The 20,854-nt window shown below is 36.1% G+C and overlaps 3 protein-coding genes across 3 annotated transcripts; 2 read left to right on the top strand and 1 right to left on the bottom strand.

Annotated features, from left to right (window-relative positions):
• The first annotated feature begins 8,097 nt into the window (after nt 1–8,097).
• Nucleotides 8,098–13,149, top strand: LOC116132096 (tRNA(adenine(34)) deaminase, chloroplastic). Its single transcript, XM_031417771.1, has 4 exons — nt 8,098–11,820; nt 11,906–11,993; nt 12,092–12,219; nt 12,732–13,149. Exons 1-4 carry the CDS (start codon nt 8,204–8,206, stop codon nt 12,997–12,999), a joined length of 4,101 nt encoding a protein of 1,366 aa, XP_031273631.1. The 5' UTR covers nt 8,098–8,203; the 3' UTR covers nt 13,000–13,149.
• Nucleotides 13,150–16,209: 3,060 nt separating this feature from the next.
• On the top strand, nt 16,210–17,387 carry LOC116132091 (lysine-rich arabinogalactan protein 19). The gene is made up of 2 exons (XM_031417767.1): nt 16,210–16,959; nt 17,107–17,387. The coding sequence occupies exons 1-2, from the start codon at nt 16,237–16,239 to the stop codon at nt 17,209–17,211; spliced, it is 828 nt and encodes a 275-aa protein (XP_031273627.1). The 5' UTR covers nt 16,210–16,236; the 3' UTR covers nt 17,212–17,387.
• Nucleotides 17,332–19,599, bottom strand: LOC116132125 (mitochondrial protein import protein ZIM17). The gene is made up of 4 exons (XM_031417795.1): nt 19,568–19,599; nt 19,194–19,296; nt 18,383–18,511; nt 17,332–17,582 (listed from the first exon to the last, which is right to left on the bottom strand). The coding sequence occupies exons 1-4, from the start codon at nt 19,597–19,599 to the stop codon at nt 17,475–17,477; spliced, it is 372 nt and encodes a 123-aa protein (XP_031273655.1). The 3' UTR covers nt 17,332–17,474.
• Nucleotides 19,600–20,854: the final 1,255 nt, after the last annotated feature.

Here is a 20,854-nt window from a genome sequence, read left to right as displayed (position 1 = left end):
AATTAGAATCTAAACTCCAGCCCCACGTTTGAGATTTTAATCATATAAGGAAAGAAAATATCAACCACCCGGCTTGTAACCGAGTGATAAGATTCTGGGTTATCCAGAGATTTTATGTTCGAGTCCCATGTTTGAGATTTTGATCATATAAGGAAAGGAAAATATCAACCATCCGGCTTGTAACCGAGTACAAGATTCTGGGTTATCTTGAGATTTTATGTTCAAGTTACACAAAATAACCATCTATCACATTTGTGACTTATTTAGCCCATTGGCCCCCGGGATAAGGAAAGTATTTAGGGGATGTTTGTCTAAGCTTATAAGCTGGTCAAACGAGCTTATAAGCTCTAAAATTAAGCTGACATATTTGTTTATAACTTTTTTGAGCTTATAAGCAAAAAAAAAAAAAAAAAAAACCAACTTACTTTCTTTTTTTTGCTTATAAGCTAGTTTGACCAAGTATATTCCAACATTATTCTTGTTTAATTTTAAAATTCCATACTATACACTTGTTTAATATAGTACCCTTTTTAATAATTCTATAATAAAATGTACTTATAAGTCACATTTTACCAAACACGTCAACTACTTATCAGTTACTTATAAGTATTTTAACCAAACACGTAATTGCTTAAAATTTCAAATGTTTATAAGCACTATTGTTTATAAGCTAATTTTCATAAGCTCAGACAAACACCCTTAAACCAGTACTAGTTATATTGACTTTATTAAACTATGTTAATGTGAATAATAACTTGCAATAATGAATTAATATACTATACATCAATAACTTACAATAATGAATTAATATAGTTAAATAAGAAATTTGATACTTTATTCATATTAATATAGTAGGAAAGTTATAATTAAAATTTTGGAATGAGTTTATTTATTTATTTTAATCTGATTAGTTTAATCTTGAATTAATTAAAAATATTAGTTATAGAGTGTAGAGTTGAAGGATTAGGAATGGGTAGTTGTGTTAATATTATTATGTTATGTCTAGTATGCGTATGTGTAGTGTGTGGAGAAAATTTAATTTATTTAATTTGGTTAGGCTTAATGTGACACTAGTTGATATAGAAATCTTACTCCATGACTGAAATGTTAAAAGGGGTGTAAATTTAGACTATAAAGTAAAAAACTCTTATTAATGTCAAATATCAAAGGTTTGTGACTTAATTAAGTAACTTAATCTATACTTAGAAAGATGATTATAAGCTTTCAAACATCATACTATATATATCTCATCAAAATTGTCAACTGGTGATACTGCTACCATTTTTTTAATATATTTTTTTATGGCCAACTACCTCCACTTATAAATTATTATACATATATTAAAAAAAAAAAAAAAATCAACTATGGGTTGCTTACCTTATTCAATACATAATGGGATTTTTTATTATATATTTTCATATAAACAGAAGCAATGGAGTATGAAAGTAAAGTGATAGTTTTGGATAGAAACATGATATTGTATGAAATAAAATGGATAGCTTTTGCCATTTGCCCAAATATAATAAGTGAAACCTCACCTCGATTAAAAAAACAGCTGCTTAGAATAACACCAAGATAACAATTGTTAAACAATGAAAGTTGCTTTCTCGAATTGTACGACGTGTATGTATCTCTTTATTATCATATATGTACATGATTGTTACGTATATCCTTATGTATGGGACGATGTATTCCTATAGCAATTATAATGACCAATTCATCCTATATAAATAATCAGCTTCAAGTAATGAAGCATTGAGTAATATTATTATGTCTCAATAGGAATGAAATTTACTTTCAATGAGCGTAAATCTGAATTCAACAATTAGCGGAATAGAGCGAAAAAGTCAGCAACAAGAACATCATATTTGACCCGCCAAAGACTAACTGCAGGTTTAAGAGTTTCATCATCTGGATGCTCCAAGTCTACACCGGATAATAAGACCCATACTTTTCATCCATTCGTTTACTTTGATTCACAGATACATTTTCCAAAAATATTAAATATAACATCTTCAAAAATGCATAATAATAGTGTATGGAAATTGAAGAGGCGGCTGCATTGGATGGGACTGCCGGCTTCAATTATCCTATGCCACAAAATTCTTCCAAAGTCCTTTGGAATCTTCCTATATGGGGTCTGATAGTAAAAAAACAAAAGAGCAATAATATAGTCTCCCAAGTTTAGTTTTCCTAGGAAAAAGAGTAAGATGACAATCTAACATAATCTCTCAAGAGGAAGATTAATATGGTCTTTTAAGTTCGAGTCTAAGGGATAAAAAACAAAAAAAAAAAAAAAAGATCTAATATTATCTCTCGTTCGAGTCTCCATGGTTTCTAATATGGTGATTATTGAAACTCTTATTCGACTGATGGTTCTAAGGGTTTGGGAGAATAATTGAGGTTTACATAAACTGACTGACATCCCTGACTCACACACACACACACCCACACACACACACACACACACACACCACACATAATATATAATATGTTTGATTGCGTCAATCAAACATTGGTATGCGTTTGGTTTAATATTTTTATCCCTATTCTGGATCCTATTTTTCAAATGCGTTGGTACAATATTCTCAAAATATTACCCTATTTTTTTAATTACATTTTAACCCCATAAGGTTATTAATTTCACTTACCCCCTGAAAAAAAAGTTTAAAAATTACAAAAACACCCCATCAACCCAACTTGTCAGATTCCGGCAACCACCATCGGTGTAACCGGAATCTGTACAACGGCCAAACTCCGACCAGAAATGGCCGTCGTTTGGCCTTTTCCGCCGTCGACGGCCAAAACAAACCGTAGATCTGGCCTTTTCCGGCCAGATCCACCATGGATCTAGCCGGAAAAGGCCATACGACGTGTTACGGCACAGATCCGACAAGTCTGTGCCGTAACGAAATTTTCCGGCCAGATTCCGGCGGTGGTGGCCGGAATCTGACACTGCAGATGGTGGGGGTGTTTTTGTCATTTTACATGTTAGGGTCTTTAGTTAAATTAGTAAACCTAAGGGCTTTTTTATAAATTTTTAAAATTTACCTCGTAATACTCTCATATCCAATAACCCAATACTATCCCTAAAATCCTATCCAAAATACTAAACCAAACGCACCCTTGATGGTTTGCCGAAGTCAAGTAGCATTAATGATGAGTAAACGACTTCTTTCCCACAAAAGGTTTGCCTTAATGATTTTTCCACCCAAAAAGTTTCAAGATACTACTTTTCCACCCAAAATCAATATTCTGTTACTACCTAAAGTTGATTTTGGCCGATTCTGGTGGTGAACATTCTCCCTGTCACCACCATTTGAACCTCTGGTCTCCTCTCTAGAAAACCCGTCTCACATTGGCACCTGATTTCTAGCCAATTGCTGGCCACTACAAAGCTAGAGTTTCATTTTCTTAACTGATTTTCGGCTAATTTTGACTGTGAATATTCAATCGGTTACTACTATTCAATCCACTGGCATCCACTCTACAAAAACCCTCTTACCTTGACTTTTGGTAACTCACCAAACGTAGATTGAGAAAATAAAATGTATTTTGGGTATTAATAAAATATAAACATTGGGTGACAAAGTAGTATTTTGAAACTGTTTGGGTGAGAAAGTGGGATTAAGGCAAACCTTGGGTGGGAAAAAGTCGTTTACTCTTAACATTAATATAGTTTATTATGTGTATATTACTAGAATGGCCCGCCCTCAGGTTAAAAAATATATATTAATGTGTACAATTTTTAGATTTTGGCTCACCTTAACAGAAATATTAATGGACAAAAATATTAATATGTAATTAGTTTTTATTTTAGCCTATCATAACAGAAATTTCTAGTTCTACCCTTTTATATATATATATATTTAATATATAGACATTAGTGATCAGATTCAACGGTGTTACTCCGCCAATAACTATGATGGGTGCGTTTGGTTCCATATTATTATCCATATTCCCAATCCTATCTCCCAAATATTGTTTGGCACATTATTTGAGAAATATTATTGTATTTTTTTAATTATTTCAAACCCCTTAAGTTTATTAATTTCATTAAACACCCCCAAAAAAAGTTTAAAAATTAGCAAAAACACCCCACCCACCCACCCACCCATACTTGCCGATGGTTGTCGGAATCTGTCACAATGGCTTAAACCTCGACCGAAATTGGCCGGTCATTCACCGATCTGGCCTTTTTCGGCCAGATCCACAGTGGATCTGTTCGGAAAAGGCCATATCGACGCGTTATGACACAAATCCGATCAATCTGTGTTGTAACACAATTTTCTGACCAGATTCCGACAGTGGTGGCCGAAATCTGGCACTGTGGGTGATGGGGGTGTTTTTGTCATCTTACAAAAATTTTATATATTGGGGTGTTTAATTAAATTAGCAAACCTATGGGGTTTTTTAGAGATTTTTAAATTTTCCCTCGTAATACTCCCCTATCTAATTACCCAATATTATTCCCAAAATTCTATCAAAAATAATAAACCAAACGCACCCGATAAAATTTGAAGATTTATTTATTTATTTTAAGTCAACAAAAAGACTTGACTTGACCCAGCTGCAGCAAGTATAAGGACTGAAGTTCATTAGCACGCCACTTACTGATCTAAACACACTAATTTTTGGAATGTAGCTTGATTAGTCAATGCACCATACCCATTTGATTGTAGCAGCCAGCCACAACCACAAGTTGGTTACCTAGAAAAGTATTTACACTACCTTTCCTCTTCAGTTCTAGAGAACGTAGACTACTTACAACCAAAGTCTTTTCTCCTTTATTTTATTAGCATCTACATGAATAACTTATTAAATAATCTTCTTGATAGTAAAAAAACAAAAGAGCATATAATATAGTCTCCCAAGTTTAGTTTTCCTAGGAAAAAGAGTAAGATGACAATCTAACATAATCTCTCAAGAGGAAGATTAATATGGTCTTTTAAGTTCGAGTCTAAGGGATAAAAGAACAAAAAAAAAAAAAAAAGATCTAATATTATCTCTCGTTCGAGTCTCCATGGTTTCTAATATGGTGATTATTGAAACTCTTATTCGACTGATGGTTCTAAGGGTTTGGGAGAATAATTGAGGTTTACATAAACTGACTGGACATCCCTGATCTCACACCCACACACCCACACACACACACACACACACACACCACACATAATATATAATATGTTTGATTGCGTCAATCAAACATTGGTATGCGTTTGGTTTAATATTTTTATCCCTATTCTGGATCCTATTTTTCAAATGCGTTGGTACAATATTCTCAAAATATTACCCTATTTTTTTAATTACATTTTAACCCCATAAGGTTATTAATTTCACTTACCCCCTGAAAAAAAAGTTTAAAAATTACAAAAAACACCCCATCAACCCACTTGTCAGATTCCGGCAACCACCATCGGTGTAACCGGAATCTGTACAACGGCCAAACTCCGACCAGAAATGGCCGTCGTTTGGCCTTTTCCGCCGTCGACGGCCAAAACAAACCGTAGATCTGGCCTTTTCCGGCCAGATCCACCATGGATCTAGCCGGAAAAGGCCATGTATCTCTTTATTATCATATATGTACATGATTGTTACGTATATCCTTATGTATGGGACGATGTATTCCTATAGCAATTATAATGACCAATTCATCCTATATAAATAATCAGCTTCAAGTAATGAAGCATTGAGTAATATTATTATGTCTCAATAGGAATGAAATTTACTTTCAATGAGCGTAAATCTGAATTCAACAATTAGCGGAATAAGAGCGTAAAAAGTCAGCAAACAAGATCATCATATTTTGACCCGCCAAAGACTAAACTGCAGGTTTAAAAGTCTTCATCAACTGGATGCTCCAAAGTCTACACCGGATAAATAAGACCCATACTTTTCATCCATTCGTTTACTTTGATTCATAGATACATTTTCCAAAAATAATTAAACGTAACATCTTCAAATAATGCAATAATAATAGTGTATGGAAATTGAAGAGGCGGCTGCATTGGATTGGGACTGCCGCCTTCAATTATTCCTATGCCACAAAATTCTTCCAAAGTCCTTAGGAATCTTCCTATAATGGGGTCATTTTTTTGTTCTCACCTTGACTTACATAAATATTAAATCTAAATGTTTACATAAATATGAGAAGAAAGTTGTAACTTACTGTATGGTCTGATAGTGAAAAAGCAAAAGAAGATATAACATGATCTCCCAAGTTTAAGTTTCCTTGATAGTAAAAGAGCAAAAGGAGAATCTAAGATAGTATCCCAAGAGGAGGATCTAATATGATTTTTCAAGTTCGAGTTCCCTTGAGGGTAAAAGAGTAAGAAGAAGGATCAAAGATCTACTATTATCTCTCGTTCAAGTCTCCATGGTTGCTAATAGGGTTGATCATTGAAACTCTTACTTGACCGATGGTTCTAAGGTTTTGAGAAAATAGTTGAAGTATGTGTAAACTGACCCAAATACCCTGATCATACAAAAAAAAAAATAAAAAAAAAATTATGTTTGATTGGGTCAAAATGGTTTGATGAAATCAACGTAACATTAATGATGAGTTAACGACTTCTTTCCCACCCAAGGTTTGCCTTGCCATAGTGACTTTTCACCCAAAAGGTTTCAAGATACTATTTTTTCACCCAAAGTCAATATTCTGTTACTATCCAAAGTTAATTTTGACCGATTCTGGTGGTAAAAATTCTCTCCGTCACCACCATTTGAACATTTGGTATTCTCTCTAGAAAACTCGTCTCACATCGACACCTGATTTTTAGCCAATTGTTGGCCACTGCAAAGTTAGAGTTTATTGTTTTAAGCTGAATTTTGGCAGATTTTGACAGCGAATGTTCAATCGGTCACCATCATTCAATCCACTGGCCTCCACTCTACAAAAACTCTCTTACCTTAGCTCCTAGTAACTCATCGAATACCGATTGAGAAAATAAAGTGTATTTTGGGTATTAACAAAATATAAACATTTGGTGAAAAGTGGTATTTTAAAACTATTTGGGTGGGAAAGTGTTATTAAGGCAAACCTTGGGTGGGAAAAAGTCATTTGCTCTTAACATTAATTTAGTTTATTATGTGTATATTACTAGCATGACCCACCCTCAAATTAAAAAAAAAAAAATATTAATATATACAATTTTCTAGAATTTAACTCATTTTAACAAAAATATTAATAAATAAAAATATTAATATATAATTAATTTTTATTTTAGTACATCCTAACAGAAATTTCAGCCCTGCCCGTTTATATGTATTTAAGATATAGACATTAGTGATCAGATTTATTTATTTATTTTAAGTCAACAAAAAGACTTGACTTGACCCAGCTGCAGCAAGCACAAGGATTGAAGTCTCATCAGCACGCCACTTGCTCATCTAACACACTAATTTTTGGAATGTAGTTTGATTAGTCAATGCACCATACCCATTTGATTGTAGCAGCCAGCCACAACCACAAGTTGGTTACCTAGAAAAGTATTTACACAGCCTTTCGTCTTCAATTCTAGAGAACGTAGACTACTTACAACCAAAGTCTTTTCTCCTTTATTTTATTAGCATCTACATGAATAACTTATTAAATAATCTTCTCAGTTCTCATTCACACAGACATATCTGACTTCACTTGTATTTATAGAGAAGGGTAATACTACGTTGACAAAACCTTCTCACTAATTTTCTCTCACAAACGTGATGGAATAGCTTGTAATTGGGCAGCTTGTAATCAGTCATGTCTATCCAATAATGGGTTTTCCATGATCCGTTACAAGTTATCACGTCATGTTTGTGAGAAGGTTTATTAGCTTATTTTGATTTTTATAGAGAACGTAGACTTATTCTTTAACAAAACTGAGCTGGGATTTTATGACCCAACTCAATTTCCAAGCCCAAATAATAGCCCAACCCATCCGTAAATTTGGGCTTTAAACGTACGGAGACAGTCCACAGCCCATAGTGGTGGAATGAAAAAACCCAACCGAGTCAACTCAACGATTCTTCGCTACTCACTCACAATTTTGTCCAGTCATTATTGATTGACATATCTTTTTCGAAAACGTACTTTACTTTTTTTTCAGCTGATCGTCAAATCCGATTTGCACAGATCGATCCACAATGGTTTCACTTTCTGTTTCAGCTCCAAAACCCCGATAAAGCCCATTTCTGAATTCAAGGTAAGATTCTCTCTTTCAAAATGCACAACGCTTATTTTAGCTCCACTTTACTGTCACTTAAAAGTAAAGGGTCGCTTTCGTTTTCATTCAATGACTACTCTAGTTTGTTAAATGAAAGATTTGATAGAAACTCATTGGCTTCATCATGTTCATGTTGTTGTTGTTCTTGTTGTTGTTGTGCATTTGCTTCACATGGTAATAGAGTGCCCACAAGCCCTGGCTTTTTGTATGGGTTAAGACAGTCCACTCTTATTCAATGCTTACCTTCAAGAAGATTGATTTTGGGTAGTGGAGACCGATTATTCTATCGGGTTCCGGTATATAATGGATGTAATTATGAGGTTTCTTGCTCAATTAAAGAAAGAAATGGCAGTGGAAGTAGTTTTGATAGGAGAAGGAAGGGGAGATTTAGGTGTATGGTTTCGGAAGAAAGGAGCCGAAGGTATCGGTTAGGTGAGGTTGATGATGCTGAGGCAATTATTAATTTATTGAGTGAGGAAGTTAGTGAAGAGCATCTAGGTGGTAGAGAGAGAAATGAGAGGATAGTTAAGAGAGTGGAAACGGAGAAAGGTGAAGATTATGGCAGTGAATTTTATCGGGGAAAGAAGAATAGAGTGGAAGTAGAGAAGAGAGGAAGTTATGGCGGTGAGTGTTCTCGAAGGAGAAAGAAAAATGTTGGTTTGAATTTGTTGAAGGGTGACAACTATAAGAAGTGTGAATTTGAGTCTACCGCAATTGAGTTGAGGGAGGAAGAGTATAGGGTGAGCAAAGAGAGGGAAGCTATTACAAGAGAAGAGAACCGTAGTGGAAGGAACAAGAGTTCAAGTTGTTCTTCTTATTACTCGTTTTCGTCTTCTGGGGAGTATGGGAGTGATGAGGAAGTTCAGGATAAGGAAGGGCAATATATGGAAGAATCATTTAGTGGGCTTAGCAAGGATTCTAGTAGGAGTGAAGAAGAAAGATCTAAGGCACAAGTGGTGGAAGAGTTTAATAGGCATAGCAGTGATGAAGTGGGGCATGATAAAGTTCCAGAATGGAGATATACTGCAGCTGGGAGTTGTGTGGAATGGGATTGCAGAAAGAAGTCAGAGAAGAAGCTTACTGAAGTATCAGTTGAGGAAACACAATCCAAAAAGGAATCCTCACAAATTCATTTAAAAATGGATAGAAGACGTGAAACTGAGTATGGAAAGGCATCTACTTCTTGTAAGCAGTTTGATGATGTGGACGAGAAATTAACTTTGGCTGTTAATGTGGACAAGGGAACAAGAAAGCTGTATGACCAAATGGGTACTCAAGACACAGAGCAGCCTGAATCGAGAAACAAATGGCAAGAAGTTAGAGAAACAAAAAAGATTAATGCAAGTGATGTTGAAATGACGTCCCAATCTCAAAAGCGATTTAGTGGCAGAGAAGAAAAACTGACAAGCGGAGAATATCACCAGGCAGTTGGCCTTATTCATAGTAAAATAAGTAGAGACTCTCAGCAACTAACCAAAACGCCTGAAACTCTAGATGTTGATACTGAAAAAATTTCTAATTTGCAGAGCCATTCTGAGTCTAGAATGAATATCCGGAAAGAAGATACAACTTTGGTTCAGAGCTCGGTTCAGGGAAGAAAAGAACAATACCAACAAAGTAGTGAAAAGATCACTGGACAAAATAACTTGAGAAGAAAGGCTGAAAACTTTTCTAGAATATCAGAAACGCATGACACTAATCGTACAAAGACCTCCATTATACAATCTGAAGCTAGGTCAAAGAACCAGGAAGAAAATTCAAGGTTGGTTTCCATTTCACATCCAGAAAAAAAAGACCAACGCTCCTTGACTGATCATGAACATCATCAGAGAACTCAATCCATAAAAGGATCCAAAGAAGTCACCAGTGTATCAGTGGTTCATGCTAGTGACATGAAAACATATACTGAATCTCAAAAAAATTCTGAAAGAAGGGTTGTTAACCAAGAAATTTTTTTAACATCAGTGGTGAAACCAACCAGGGAAACAAGAGAGCGACATAATCAGAAAGATGAAGGGGCCGTGCAAACAAAAACAAGGAAAGAGGCGCAAAAGCCTACTGGACTGCGAAGTTCTCATGAATATTCCTTGGAAGAGAATTCTAGTTCACGAGCATCTTTGGATTTGGTTTCTCAAACTAGAGTACAACAGTTTGATGTGGAGGAGGGGCTGGAGGAGGTGGAGAGAAACTCCCAGGTGATATCGATCCCTCCCTCATCTCAATTGGTAGCTAGAGGTTCATTGTATGTTGATCCAACTAGTGGGGTTGCATTTGATGAGGTTTCTGGCAAATCTTCAGAAAGTGGCCTTAGTGCCTTGTATACACATTCAGAAGGCAAAACTTCATCATTGTGTGATGAATCATATGTCATAGGTAGACAGGAGGAGACTTACGAAGAGCCTTTAAACTTCACCACCCATGAAGATGCTCTGGGTTCCGTGCATCGGTTAGAGGAATCTTCCATGCAGTTTGTTGGGGAGTTTGTTGAAAAGGCAAGGCATGAAGTCTCAACTTCTGAAATCCAAACGGATAAGAACACTGCTGTGTCAAAGGTGGTGTCTGAAGCTGACAAGCAGTGGAAAAAGAATTCAGGACAATATGGCTCTGAGGACTTTCAGTTGAAGGGTCGTGAACCAAGGCAATCATCTGAGGGATCTGGAGCAAAGGGGCCTTCTGATGAGATGTGGGATGTGACTGACCCATCTGTTCAACATCTTCAGTCAGGAGCACCAGAGGGCAGTAAAACAGCCGGGAATGCTGTTGTGAAGAGAAGGGGCAGGTCCTTCTGGAATATCATGGGAGACATAGTCCGACTGCGGTGGGGTTCACAAGTTGAAACTCCTATTGCTGCTGCAAGGTCAGATGAAAAGAGTCCATCTAATGAGTCTGTTGGCAGTGAGACATGGTTTTCTGGACGTGAATCTGATAAACACAGTGACGAGAATGTGAAAAGGGAAAGAAGTAGCATGCCACAAGAAGCCGCACCTTCTTATCAGTTGCAGCTTGGGAAAACTTTTACTCAAACTCAAGGAGAAACTTCCGACGCAATGGGATCAAAGAACAAAGAAAGGCATCGTGAAGCAGTAATGGCATCTTCTTCAAGTACAATAGAAGTTGGGTCCTCATCAAGAGGTAGTTCATCAGCTTTTGAAGAGGAACATCTTGTCCAGAAAGGAGATGGGAACGCTAACGCTGTTCAAGGAATCCCTTCTGGCGTGGAAGTGGAGCCATCATTATCATGTTTATCTGCTAAAAGCACAAGAAGGTCTCCCATTGTGGAAGAAATTTCTGAAACCGGCAAAATTGATGAGACTAGAAGTAGCTCCATGGTACAGCTGGCACAACCTTTTAGTGCAAGGTTAACTGAAGTATCAGGGTCTCCAGGGAAAGGTGGGGAATTGAAACAAAGGAAGCTGCAACGAAACAAGCAGGTGTTGAAAGATAGATTTGATGAATGGGAAGAAGCTTATAAGCTTGAAACTGACCAGCGAAATATTGATGAAATGTTTATGAGGGAAGCGCTGTTAGAAGCCAAAAAGGCTGCTGATACTTGGGAGGTGCCTGTTGGGGCAGTACTGGTTCAACATGGGAAGATTATTGCACGTGGATGCAACCTGTAAGTTTTCTAAGAAAAAATGTTTGCTGTTTGATTGGATGCTTGCTTTCTTTTTGAGATTTTGACTTGGAAATGCATATTTCAGAGTTGAGGAGTTAAGGGACTCCACTGCCCATGCAGAAATGATTTGTATTCGGGAGGCTTCAAATGTACTGCAGACGTGGAGGCTTGCGGTAAAAACAAGTTCTATTGGCATTTAAATGCTTGAATGGCATCAGATTGTGCAGAATGTAGAAAATGTGGAAAACTAACTTAATTTTTTCTCCTTCAGGAGACTACCCTTTATGTAACTCTTGAACCATGTGCCATGTGTGCTGGAGCAATACTTCAAGCCAGAATCAGCACTCTTGTATGGGGAGCTCCAAATAAGCTTCTGGGAGCTGATGGCAGCTGGGTTAGGTACGCTATTTATATCTTTCTGTTGTTCTATTCTCATAGCCTTACTGAAATTAGTCATTGCTATTCTACCAATGTTCATCTGTGGTGTAAGACTAGGATCAGTCCATTTCGTTTGAATGTTTTCAATTAACATCTCAATTGATCTGGTCAGACATTGATCTTTAACTTCATAACAATGGTTTATTTATTTTTGCCTCTATTAGTGAACTTGTTTATTCCGGTCAGTTAATCTGGTCAAATATACAGGAAACAGTATTGGTATAATATGGATTTCACCTTTTCTGGTTAGAAGCGGGTGTAGAACGAGCCACCTGATGGTGCCATAAAGCTAGAAAATAGCATGAGTAACTGTGGTTGTTGGTACAAATCCAGATCATGTGGTAAAATAACGTGGAGAATACAGTTTTGGATAAATAGGGGATATAATTTATGTATGAACGTCTGTAGCATAGGGTTTAAACAAGTGATTTCCTGAGTTTCATGAACCCTGAAATTTGACACATAATTTGCAGGCTTTTTCCTAATGGGGGAGATGGGTCTGAACCATCAGACAAGCCAGCTGCTCCGGTCCATCCGTTCCATCCAAAAATGACGATTCGAAGAGGGGTACTGGCATCAGATTGTGCAGAGATAATGCAGCAATTCTTCCAACTTAGAAGAAGGAAGAAAGAGAAGAATCCAGAGACTCTACCTCCCCCCTCGTGTCTTCCCATCGCCAGCCAACCAACAAAAATCCTCACTAAGATGCAGCATATGTTCAACTTGATGTTCTGTTTGTAAAAGTAGAATATCACTCTTTCATTCACGATAAACTGTATGATATATAGTTTCTTTCAAACGAAATTGTGTTGATGTCCTTCCATAGACTGCAAATTGTCATATGAATTCATGTTGATGTTGGAATCATTGAATAATAAGGTCTATATGCAACATGATTTCTTGGTTCCTACTATAATCAACGGCCATTTTAGGGATGATAATTTGATATTGTCACTTCACAAATTACAATATTATCATCTGGGGATTTGGAATCCATTAACCTGTTTATATCAATTCTTCGGCTGCAGCAAGCCCAAAAACTTTTGATTATCAATACGAATATTAGGAACGCCAACTTTTATTTGGTAGTAAATTCATTATATTTTGACAATAATGTATGATACCATTACCGTACATATGCACATTAACGTAACACAAAATCGCTGAAAAAGAAGAAATTGAAAAGCCAAGACCCAATAAACGAAATGAGAAATGTATTTAGTATTAAATTAATTTGAATTCAATATTAAAAATCCAAGAAATGACCAATTTGAATGATTTCTTTAGGAGTGAACGACTTTTTCCTACCCTTAGTGACACTTTTCCGCCAAAAGTTAATATTCTTTTACTATCCAAAGTTAATTCCTATAGCGAAAATTCTCTTTGTCACCACCATTTAAACCTCCGATCTTATCTTTACAAAACCCCTCACTGACACGTGATTTCTCGCCGATTTTCGACTATTACAAAACTAAGGTTTTATGTTTTTAATTGATTTTCAACTGATTCCGACGACAAATATTCAACCAGTCACCACCATTCGATTGACCTCCAATCTACAAAACTTCTCTTACCTTGGCTCCTGGTAACTTGTTGAATGCGAATTGAAAAAGTGAAATATATTTTGGGTATTAACAAAACAATAATACTACGGACACCGGGACTGTGCACCGAATTTTACACCAAATTACATGTCACATGACTCAAACCAACCACGCATCCAGTTAACAAATATTTTGCAAGTGAATGACCGTTTATCAACTATAGATGGTCGTTCACTGTTATTGGATGGAAGTCCATTATATGTGGACGCTCGTCCATGCGAAATGAATGATGGACTCTCGTTCATATTATATGGATGGGAGTCCATTTACTGTGGACGAGCGTCCACATATAATGGACACCCGTCCATACTGTAAATTTAAAGAAAAAAATTAAAAAAAAAAATTATGGATGCTCGTCCATTATTCAGTGGACGGGCGTTCCTCACTCAGCATGTTTGATGCCAAATTCAAGTAACTGATGTTTGGCAATGAAAAAAGTAGACCTGGAAGCATTCCTTCCAGTAGATTGGATGACAAGTCTAGGTGTTGTATTTGGTTTAGCTTGCTATATTGCTTTGTAATCTCACTTGAGAAGGAGTTGTTATTGGGAAAGGCCATGACCAGTCCTCTTGGCAACGCAGGTAGATCAGAATCTGATTTGTTTGCACTCAAGTCCAGCACATTTAAGCTGCTTAGGCCACTGACATCCAGTAATCTCCCAGATATTTCATTCACAGATAAAACAAGATCAGTGAGAGTGGTGATATGCCTTATTGAAGATCGAAATGGACCCTTTAATCTGTTATTTCTCAAGCTTAGAAATGTCAGATTAGAGAAAGAATCAAACCAATTGGGGATTGTATAATTGAAGAAATTGTAATCCAACTTAAGAGTTTGAAGCTTCACCATTGCAGAGATTTTAGGAGGAACTGAACCAAAGAGATAATTGGAACCCAAGTCCAAGTATTCAAGTGCAAAAAGTCGATGAATTTTGTCCAGAAGTGGACCCCAAATTCCCCAAGACACCAAACTGAGAACTCTCAAGCTTGTCAACCTTCCCAGAGGAGTGACAAATGAATTCATAGAAAAGATTTTTATATACAATTCCATTTTTTTTAAAGCATGGATAGACGTCCATTATATGTGGACCCCCGTCTATAGTAAATGGATTCCTGTCCATATAATATGGATGGGAGTCCATCATTCATCCACATATAATGGACTCCCGTCCAATAACAGTGACCGATTGTCCATAATTGATGAACGGCCGTTCACTCGCAAAATATTTGTTAACAGAATACGTGGTTGGTCTGAGTTACGTGACATGTAGTTCGGTGTAAAAATCCGGTGCATCGTCCCAATGTTTGTAGCATTATTATTAACAGAATGTGATATTTTGAAACTTTTTGGATGAAAGAGTGTCATTAAGGCAAACCTTGGGTGGGAGAAATTTGTTTACTCTTACTTTAGCGGTGCAATAACCTTTTCCCAACACCCTCTTAATTTCTGATTTATGTGGTAATCAAAGAAACATGTCCAACGGAAGGTTGCATAATGATGCATTTACGAACAAATTACTTCAATGTCGCATAATGCAGTTAAGTTTGATTTTGCTTTCTTGTTATGGAATGGGAAGAGATGAGTAAAAGCGAAGAGAAATCAGAAGAGTTTTTGAATTTGGTTTTCATCTTAAAGTTTGATGGGAACTTCTTACCGATGTTGAGGTTGTGTTAGGATCAACATCTTAGTCAATTGGTTGGTGGGTTGCTAGCACGCCATCTGCACCCCAACTCTCTCATTTTGCTTAGCTTCTTTTCTACACCATGGATCACGTATTTATCATGCGCCATCACACCTTCATTGTTAATGAGAACTGCTTGCTAAAGATATAATAGCAGATTCAAGTGAATTATAGGAACACATAAGCAAGATTGAAAAGTAAATTCGGTTTAAGCTACTTTACAATAAAAACCTACCATAAGTTTCCAGATGACTAAATTCAATAATGCCCTCTCACTTGAGGCTTCTTAGCTGAACAAAAAACCGGTGGTCTTAGACATCTCTGCAAATTAAGTTATTACCAAATAATAACTATAGCAATATAATTATAATGACATACCGATCAAGGAAAATTTGCAACTAGTAATACCTCCTCAGTCCTCACTTTCAGCAAGATTTCCAAGCTTCGAGGCCTCATTACGAGGTTAAGACTGGACGAGGCGATTCAATCCTGAAGGCCCCACTAAGGAGAGCTAAGTTTAACAATATCACTTGCAAGTCGCCAATCATTAGAAGAGATGTATTATTCTCAATCTCTCATGAAGTTTACATCCCTCCAACATTTCACCAAACATTCTTTACTCCTAATAATCCTTTCCCTTCATATATGTGTATATAATAACTCAATCTTCCCTACAATTGCCATCTCAACAAAATGGCTTCAATGTTTTGTGCTCTAATTCTAATTTGCCTCGGCTTTTCAATAGCCACTACCAATGCACAAACACCAGCAGCCTCTCCTACTTTGCCAACCACTACACCTCCACCATCCACTACTGCTCCTCCGCCTACTACAACTGCCCCTCCACCTTCAACTGCACCTCCGCCTACTACAAAACCAACAGCACCAACACAGCCACCAGTAACTGCAGCAACTCCTATATCACCACCATCTCCTAAAGTTGCACCAGCTACAACCCCATCAGTTCCACCACCACTACCCCCGCAAAGTCCTCCAATCGCAACTCCAGTACAACCACCACCACTGCCTCCACCACCGGCCACACCTCCACCTGCTTTACCACCAGCACCAGCCACACCTCCACCTGCTTTACCACCACCACAGGTATCACCGACTCCAGTCCAAGCACCAACAGCACCATCACCTGCAAAAAAGACACCAGCACCAGCACCAGCAAAGGAAACACCAGCACCTGCACCTGCGAAGCCACCACCAACACCAGCACCAGCACCAATTACCCAACCACCAACCCCTGCACCTGCTCCACACCACCACAAAAGGAGGAAGCACAAGCACAAGCATCATCATCATGCACCAGCTCCAGCACCAACTGTTCTAAAAAGCCCCCCTGCACCACCTACAGTACCAGACTCAGAGGACACAACAACACCAGCACCATCACCTTCCCTGAATTTGGTAATACGCTTAACCAATAATATAAATTTTCCTCTCAAGTGCAGGTCACACAGGATTTGACATAAATTGAGAATTTAAATTTCAGTTATTTAAATTGTCAACATCAAATTGTTCTTAACAATCCTTCCCTCTTTTTCTGGCTCACAGAATGGAGCACATGCACAGCACCAGCAAGGAGGAAAATCTGGAGTGTGGACAAGTACAGGATTAGCAATTGCCATCCTGCTGGCTATCACAGGATACAATTTCTAGCAATCTTTTAGAAAAAAAATGCTATTCTTGCATGTGATGACTGTTTTCATATGTACAATCATTTAAGAAATTTATAGAAGTAGGAACAAATAAAGCAACAGATGAAGGAACAGCAAACTGTTGACATTTTTGTATTTTTTTCCATTTCATTTATAAGAATACTTTATTTTATCTTTTGACAGGAAAAAGAGAATATTAGATGAACATGAATTTTAAAAAATATCACAACCAAACTATACAAAAAATGATTTCGTCATCAGTTATCAAACTTCATCTGTATTTGATTCCATGCTGATTTCTTCCCGCAAGTCATACTCAATCACCAGACCAAGGTTATCAACTAACTTGTGATGCTTCAGACACCCAGCACACTGACAAGAAGCATTTTCTGTTGGTCAGATGGAGAAAAACTTTTTATTGAACTAAGAGAACAAGAAACAATTTTCAGCACAGAAACAATTAGAGCCCCCTTCCAACTATATACTTAACCAACAAGCTATCTTAAAGATCAAATGAATAATCGAACACTATAAACAAGCAGACTCTGAAATTAATCTCAGAGGTCCATACACATAGTAACACACAATCACACATAAATTGATGTATATAAAGTTAACTGTATGGCAACACAGTCATTTCATCTGCACCCAGCTAAACAACTAACGACATTCCAACAATTATATCTTGACTACATGCTTTAAATTTTTTTTACTCCAAATTCAGTGATTTGGTTGAGAATAACTTGTTGGAGTCCTACCCAGTGACATAAATTATCCATTTGATTACCAAATTAACTTACTAGAATATATTACAACCTTAATGATGACCAGAAATAGGAAGGTAACTCAGTTTATGTACCAAAGGAAGATTATGCAAACAAGAAAAAGAAAACCTAAAATTATCATGAAGTTTTACATAATCCAGAGCTGGTTTAAGGTATTCAAATGACAATAATAGAAATTTGCTAATACAAAATTAAGGAAAGGTGCTTATAAAACATGTCAAACTAGGAAGAAAAAACAATAAATTCATAATGACTGCTAATGGAAAAAGAAAAAGAGAGAATTTTTTTAAAAACTCAACAGAATTGAGTATTAAACAGCTTTTCAAAAACATAATATGAGAATTTTTTCGTAATAGGCAACTGCAGTCCAGAATAATGTACAAATACCTGTACAAAAACAAGCCCCCGTTCATAAGCCAAGCGATTTATGAGCCTCTGTGTCCTTTCACCACATTCATTACAAGTAAATTGTACAAGCAGACTTCTTCTAGGCAGTTTTATGTCAATAGTGGCATCCTGCATCATTGACATGTGGGAAACAAAAACAAGTAAGAGAAAAGATTATCATTATTTGCTAAGAAAATACATACTATACTGTGCGTTATCTAATCAGGTGACCTGGGAATGATATCATATGAATACCATAATTAGCACATTGCAATTGGTAACAACACATATTCAGGAAATCACCATCCTATACATGTGATAATAGTACTTTTTGGCTTACTCCAAGTTGTAGGTGATGGCTCACACATTAGTTTATATTAGACTCTCTAAACATGGATCATTTCTCCCTGAACTTATGCAATAAATTTTGGCTCATAAACGATTTCACATCAACATATTAGACTTCTATAAATATAAAATAATCTCTGAATTCCAAACACCATCTTTTTCAAAATTAAGCTACTATATCAAGGAGCACTAGCCTACCTAAATAATACACATATAAAAATTACATGGAATAATACGCTACCTAAAGAATACACATAAAAATATTTAATTAATGAAGACTGCAAAATCCCAGTATTTCCAAACACCAATTAAAGGCCATTAATTTTGTCATATGATAGAGAATAAAAGCTCAAGCCTGAGGTATCATTTTCAGTAAACTTAACAAAAACCAAAAGAATATCGATACAAAAGAAAAATTAAATTATCATAACTAGGCTAAATTCATAAAACCAATTTCACATACCTTGTTCGAATCACCCAATTCTGCTTCTGGGTTTAACTCAGAAACTGCCAATACTCTGTACTGGCACTCTCGTAACAATCTTTTCACCCTAGAAATTCTCAACCTACATATCAAAAGAAAAAGACTTGAAATACGGTGTCGGCAGTTTTTCCTCTTAAAACTAAAAAATAAATAAAAAAAATAAGGAGTAAACTCAGAACTTAAAAATAAGAATTAAGAAAAACCCAGATAGGTTTTAGGATTTAAGGCTTGTTATAAAGCTTACCGTAAGAGTAGGCTTGTTGTTGGAGAAACAAATTGGTTTAAAAGAATTGGGCCGAGAAGGGAATTGACGGGTTGTTAGGTTTAATTGTTAGAGATGAGGAGAGATATGCCGCAGTGAACACTGAGCAGTTGTTGCAGCCATTACGGAGGTTGTATTTGTTGCGAGGCAAACTTCGATACAGCGGTCTGAGCTTCGGTTATTGATACAATCTTTATTTTTAAGTATACGATGGGAAAACTGCGAAGATAAAATTATATAAATGTTACGACATTATATTACAAAAATAGTAAACTTTTAATTTAAAATTTGATAAACTCTTAATGATAAAGTAAAGGTAAGATCATAAACACTTTTCTCCTTCTTTTCCATTACTTCTATGAAAAGTGTCACTTTCACGATTCTCCTTTTAGTAACCAAATATTGCTTGACATCATAATAATTCCACTATCCTTTTCCTACTCAAAATTCTATTCAAAATAAATATTATTAACAGATTATTTTAATCTTTTAGATTTATAATTTAACTAAACACCTTAACATAAAATTTATAAATTAAAAAACACTTCTTCATCATACTATTAGATTTCGCTACCATTATCGTAAGATGGTCAAAATCTACCGTAATGACATACTACCGACTGGACATAGTCGATAGTGCGTCAATCTAGTTTTTTTCGATCAGATCCATCGTAGATTGGCCGAAAAATATCGATCTTTTGAATTGACGACGACTATACCTTGATCGTCATTAAGCCGTCAACAGCCAGATTAACTCTGCATGATAAAATAAATAAAAATGAAAAATAATAAAATATGATAAAATAAACCTAAAGAATTTAATGCATATATGTTATTGACCAAACTCATTTCATTTTGATTAGTTCATAATAAAATTAGAGTTTGATGGTGTAGAAAAGTAAATAGAAAATTTACATTAATAGCAAAAAAATTATTCTAGATGGATTGGGTATAAAATATTTTTTGAACCTTATCGAGTAATTTTCATAAAGGATAAAAATACAAATACGAAGAAAATAGTAATCGAGGTCAACCAAGAAAAAATTGTAGGGGGCCAATAGTATACATTTCAATTGCTAGATTCTTTGTGGTTGGAAGACTCCTGGAAAGCAAACTCTCATTATTTGATATCTTTCTGGCCATAACACATCCAACCCATTGCAGCCTTGCCGCTGGTGCAGCTAAAAATGCAGGGAAACTCTGTTATGAATTGTTTGCCCATTGTTGTTTTTTAGAGGTTTGATTAAGTGGTAACTAATGTGTATGAAACCTAAAGAATTCTGTATTTGTTTCCATATTATTCTAATAATTACTTCAACCACAAGTTTTGCAGAAAAAGGATTTCACTATTCTTTCCTTTGAGAAAATCTTATTGTAG

This window comes from Pistacia vera, unplaced genomic scaffold (genome assembly GCF_008641045.1).
Source record: "Pistacia vera cultivar Batoury unplaced genomic scaffold, PisVer_v2 Contig249, whole genome shotgun sequence".
Taxonomy (NCBI): domain Eukaryota; kingdom Viridiplantae; phylum Streptophyta; class Magnoliopsida; order Sapindales; family Anacardiaceae; genus Pistacia; species Pistacia vera.
The sequence above is the reverse complement of the archived record's forward strand: the minus strand, read 5'-3'. Positions and strand labels throughout refer to the sequence as shown.

What these genes read in the sequence shown, in the direction of transcription:
- LOC116132096 (XM_031417771.1), top strand. Translation starts at nt 8,204, where the DNA reads ATGCACAACGCTTATTTTAGCTCCACTTTACTGTCACTTAAAAGTAAA. An exon ending in TGCAGACGTGGAGGCTTGCG is followed by an intron (nt 11,994 to 12,091) that starts GTAAAAACAAGT and finishes TTTCTCCTTCAG; the next exon opens with GAGACTACCCTTTATGTAAC. An exon ending in GCTGATGGCAGCTGGGTTAG is followed by an intron (nt 12,220 to 12,731) that starts GTACGCTATTTA and finishes CATAATTTGCAG; the next exon opens with GCTTTTTCCTAATGGGGGAG.
- LOC116132091 (XM_031417767.1), top strand. Translation starts at nt 16,237, where the DNA reads ATGGCTTCAATGTTTTGTGCTCTAATTCTAATTTGCCTCGGCTTTTCA. An exon ending in CATCACCTTCCCTGAATTTG is followed by an intron (nt 16,960 to 17,106) that starts GTAATACGCTTA and finishes TCTGGCTCACAG; the next exon opens with AATGGAGCACATGCACAGCA.
- LOC116132125 (XM_031417795.1), bottom strand. Translation starts at nt 19,599, where the DNA reads ATGGCTGCAACAACTGCTCAGTGTTCACTGCG. An exon ending in AATTGGGTGATTCGAACAAG is followed by an intron (nt 18,512 to 19,193) that starts GTATGTGAAATT and finishes TCAATGATGCAG; the next exon opens with GATGCCACTATTGACATAAA. An exon ending in GGGGGCTTGTTTTTGTACAG is followed by an intron (nt 17,583 to 18,382) that starts GTATTTGTACAT and finishes GCTTCTTGTCAG; the next exon opens with TGTGCTGGGTGTCTGAAGCA.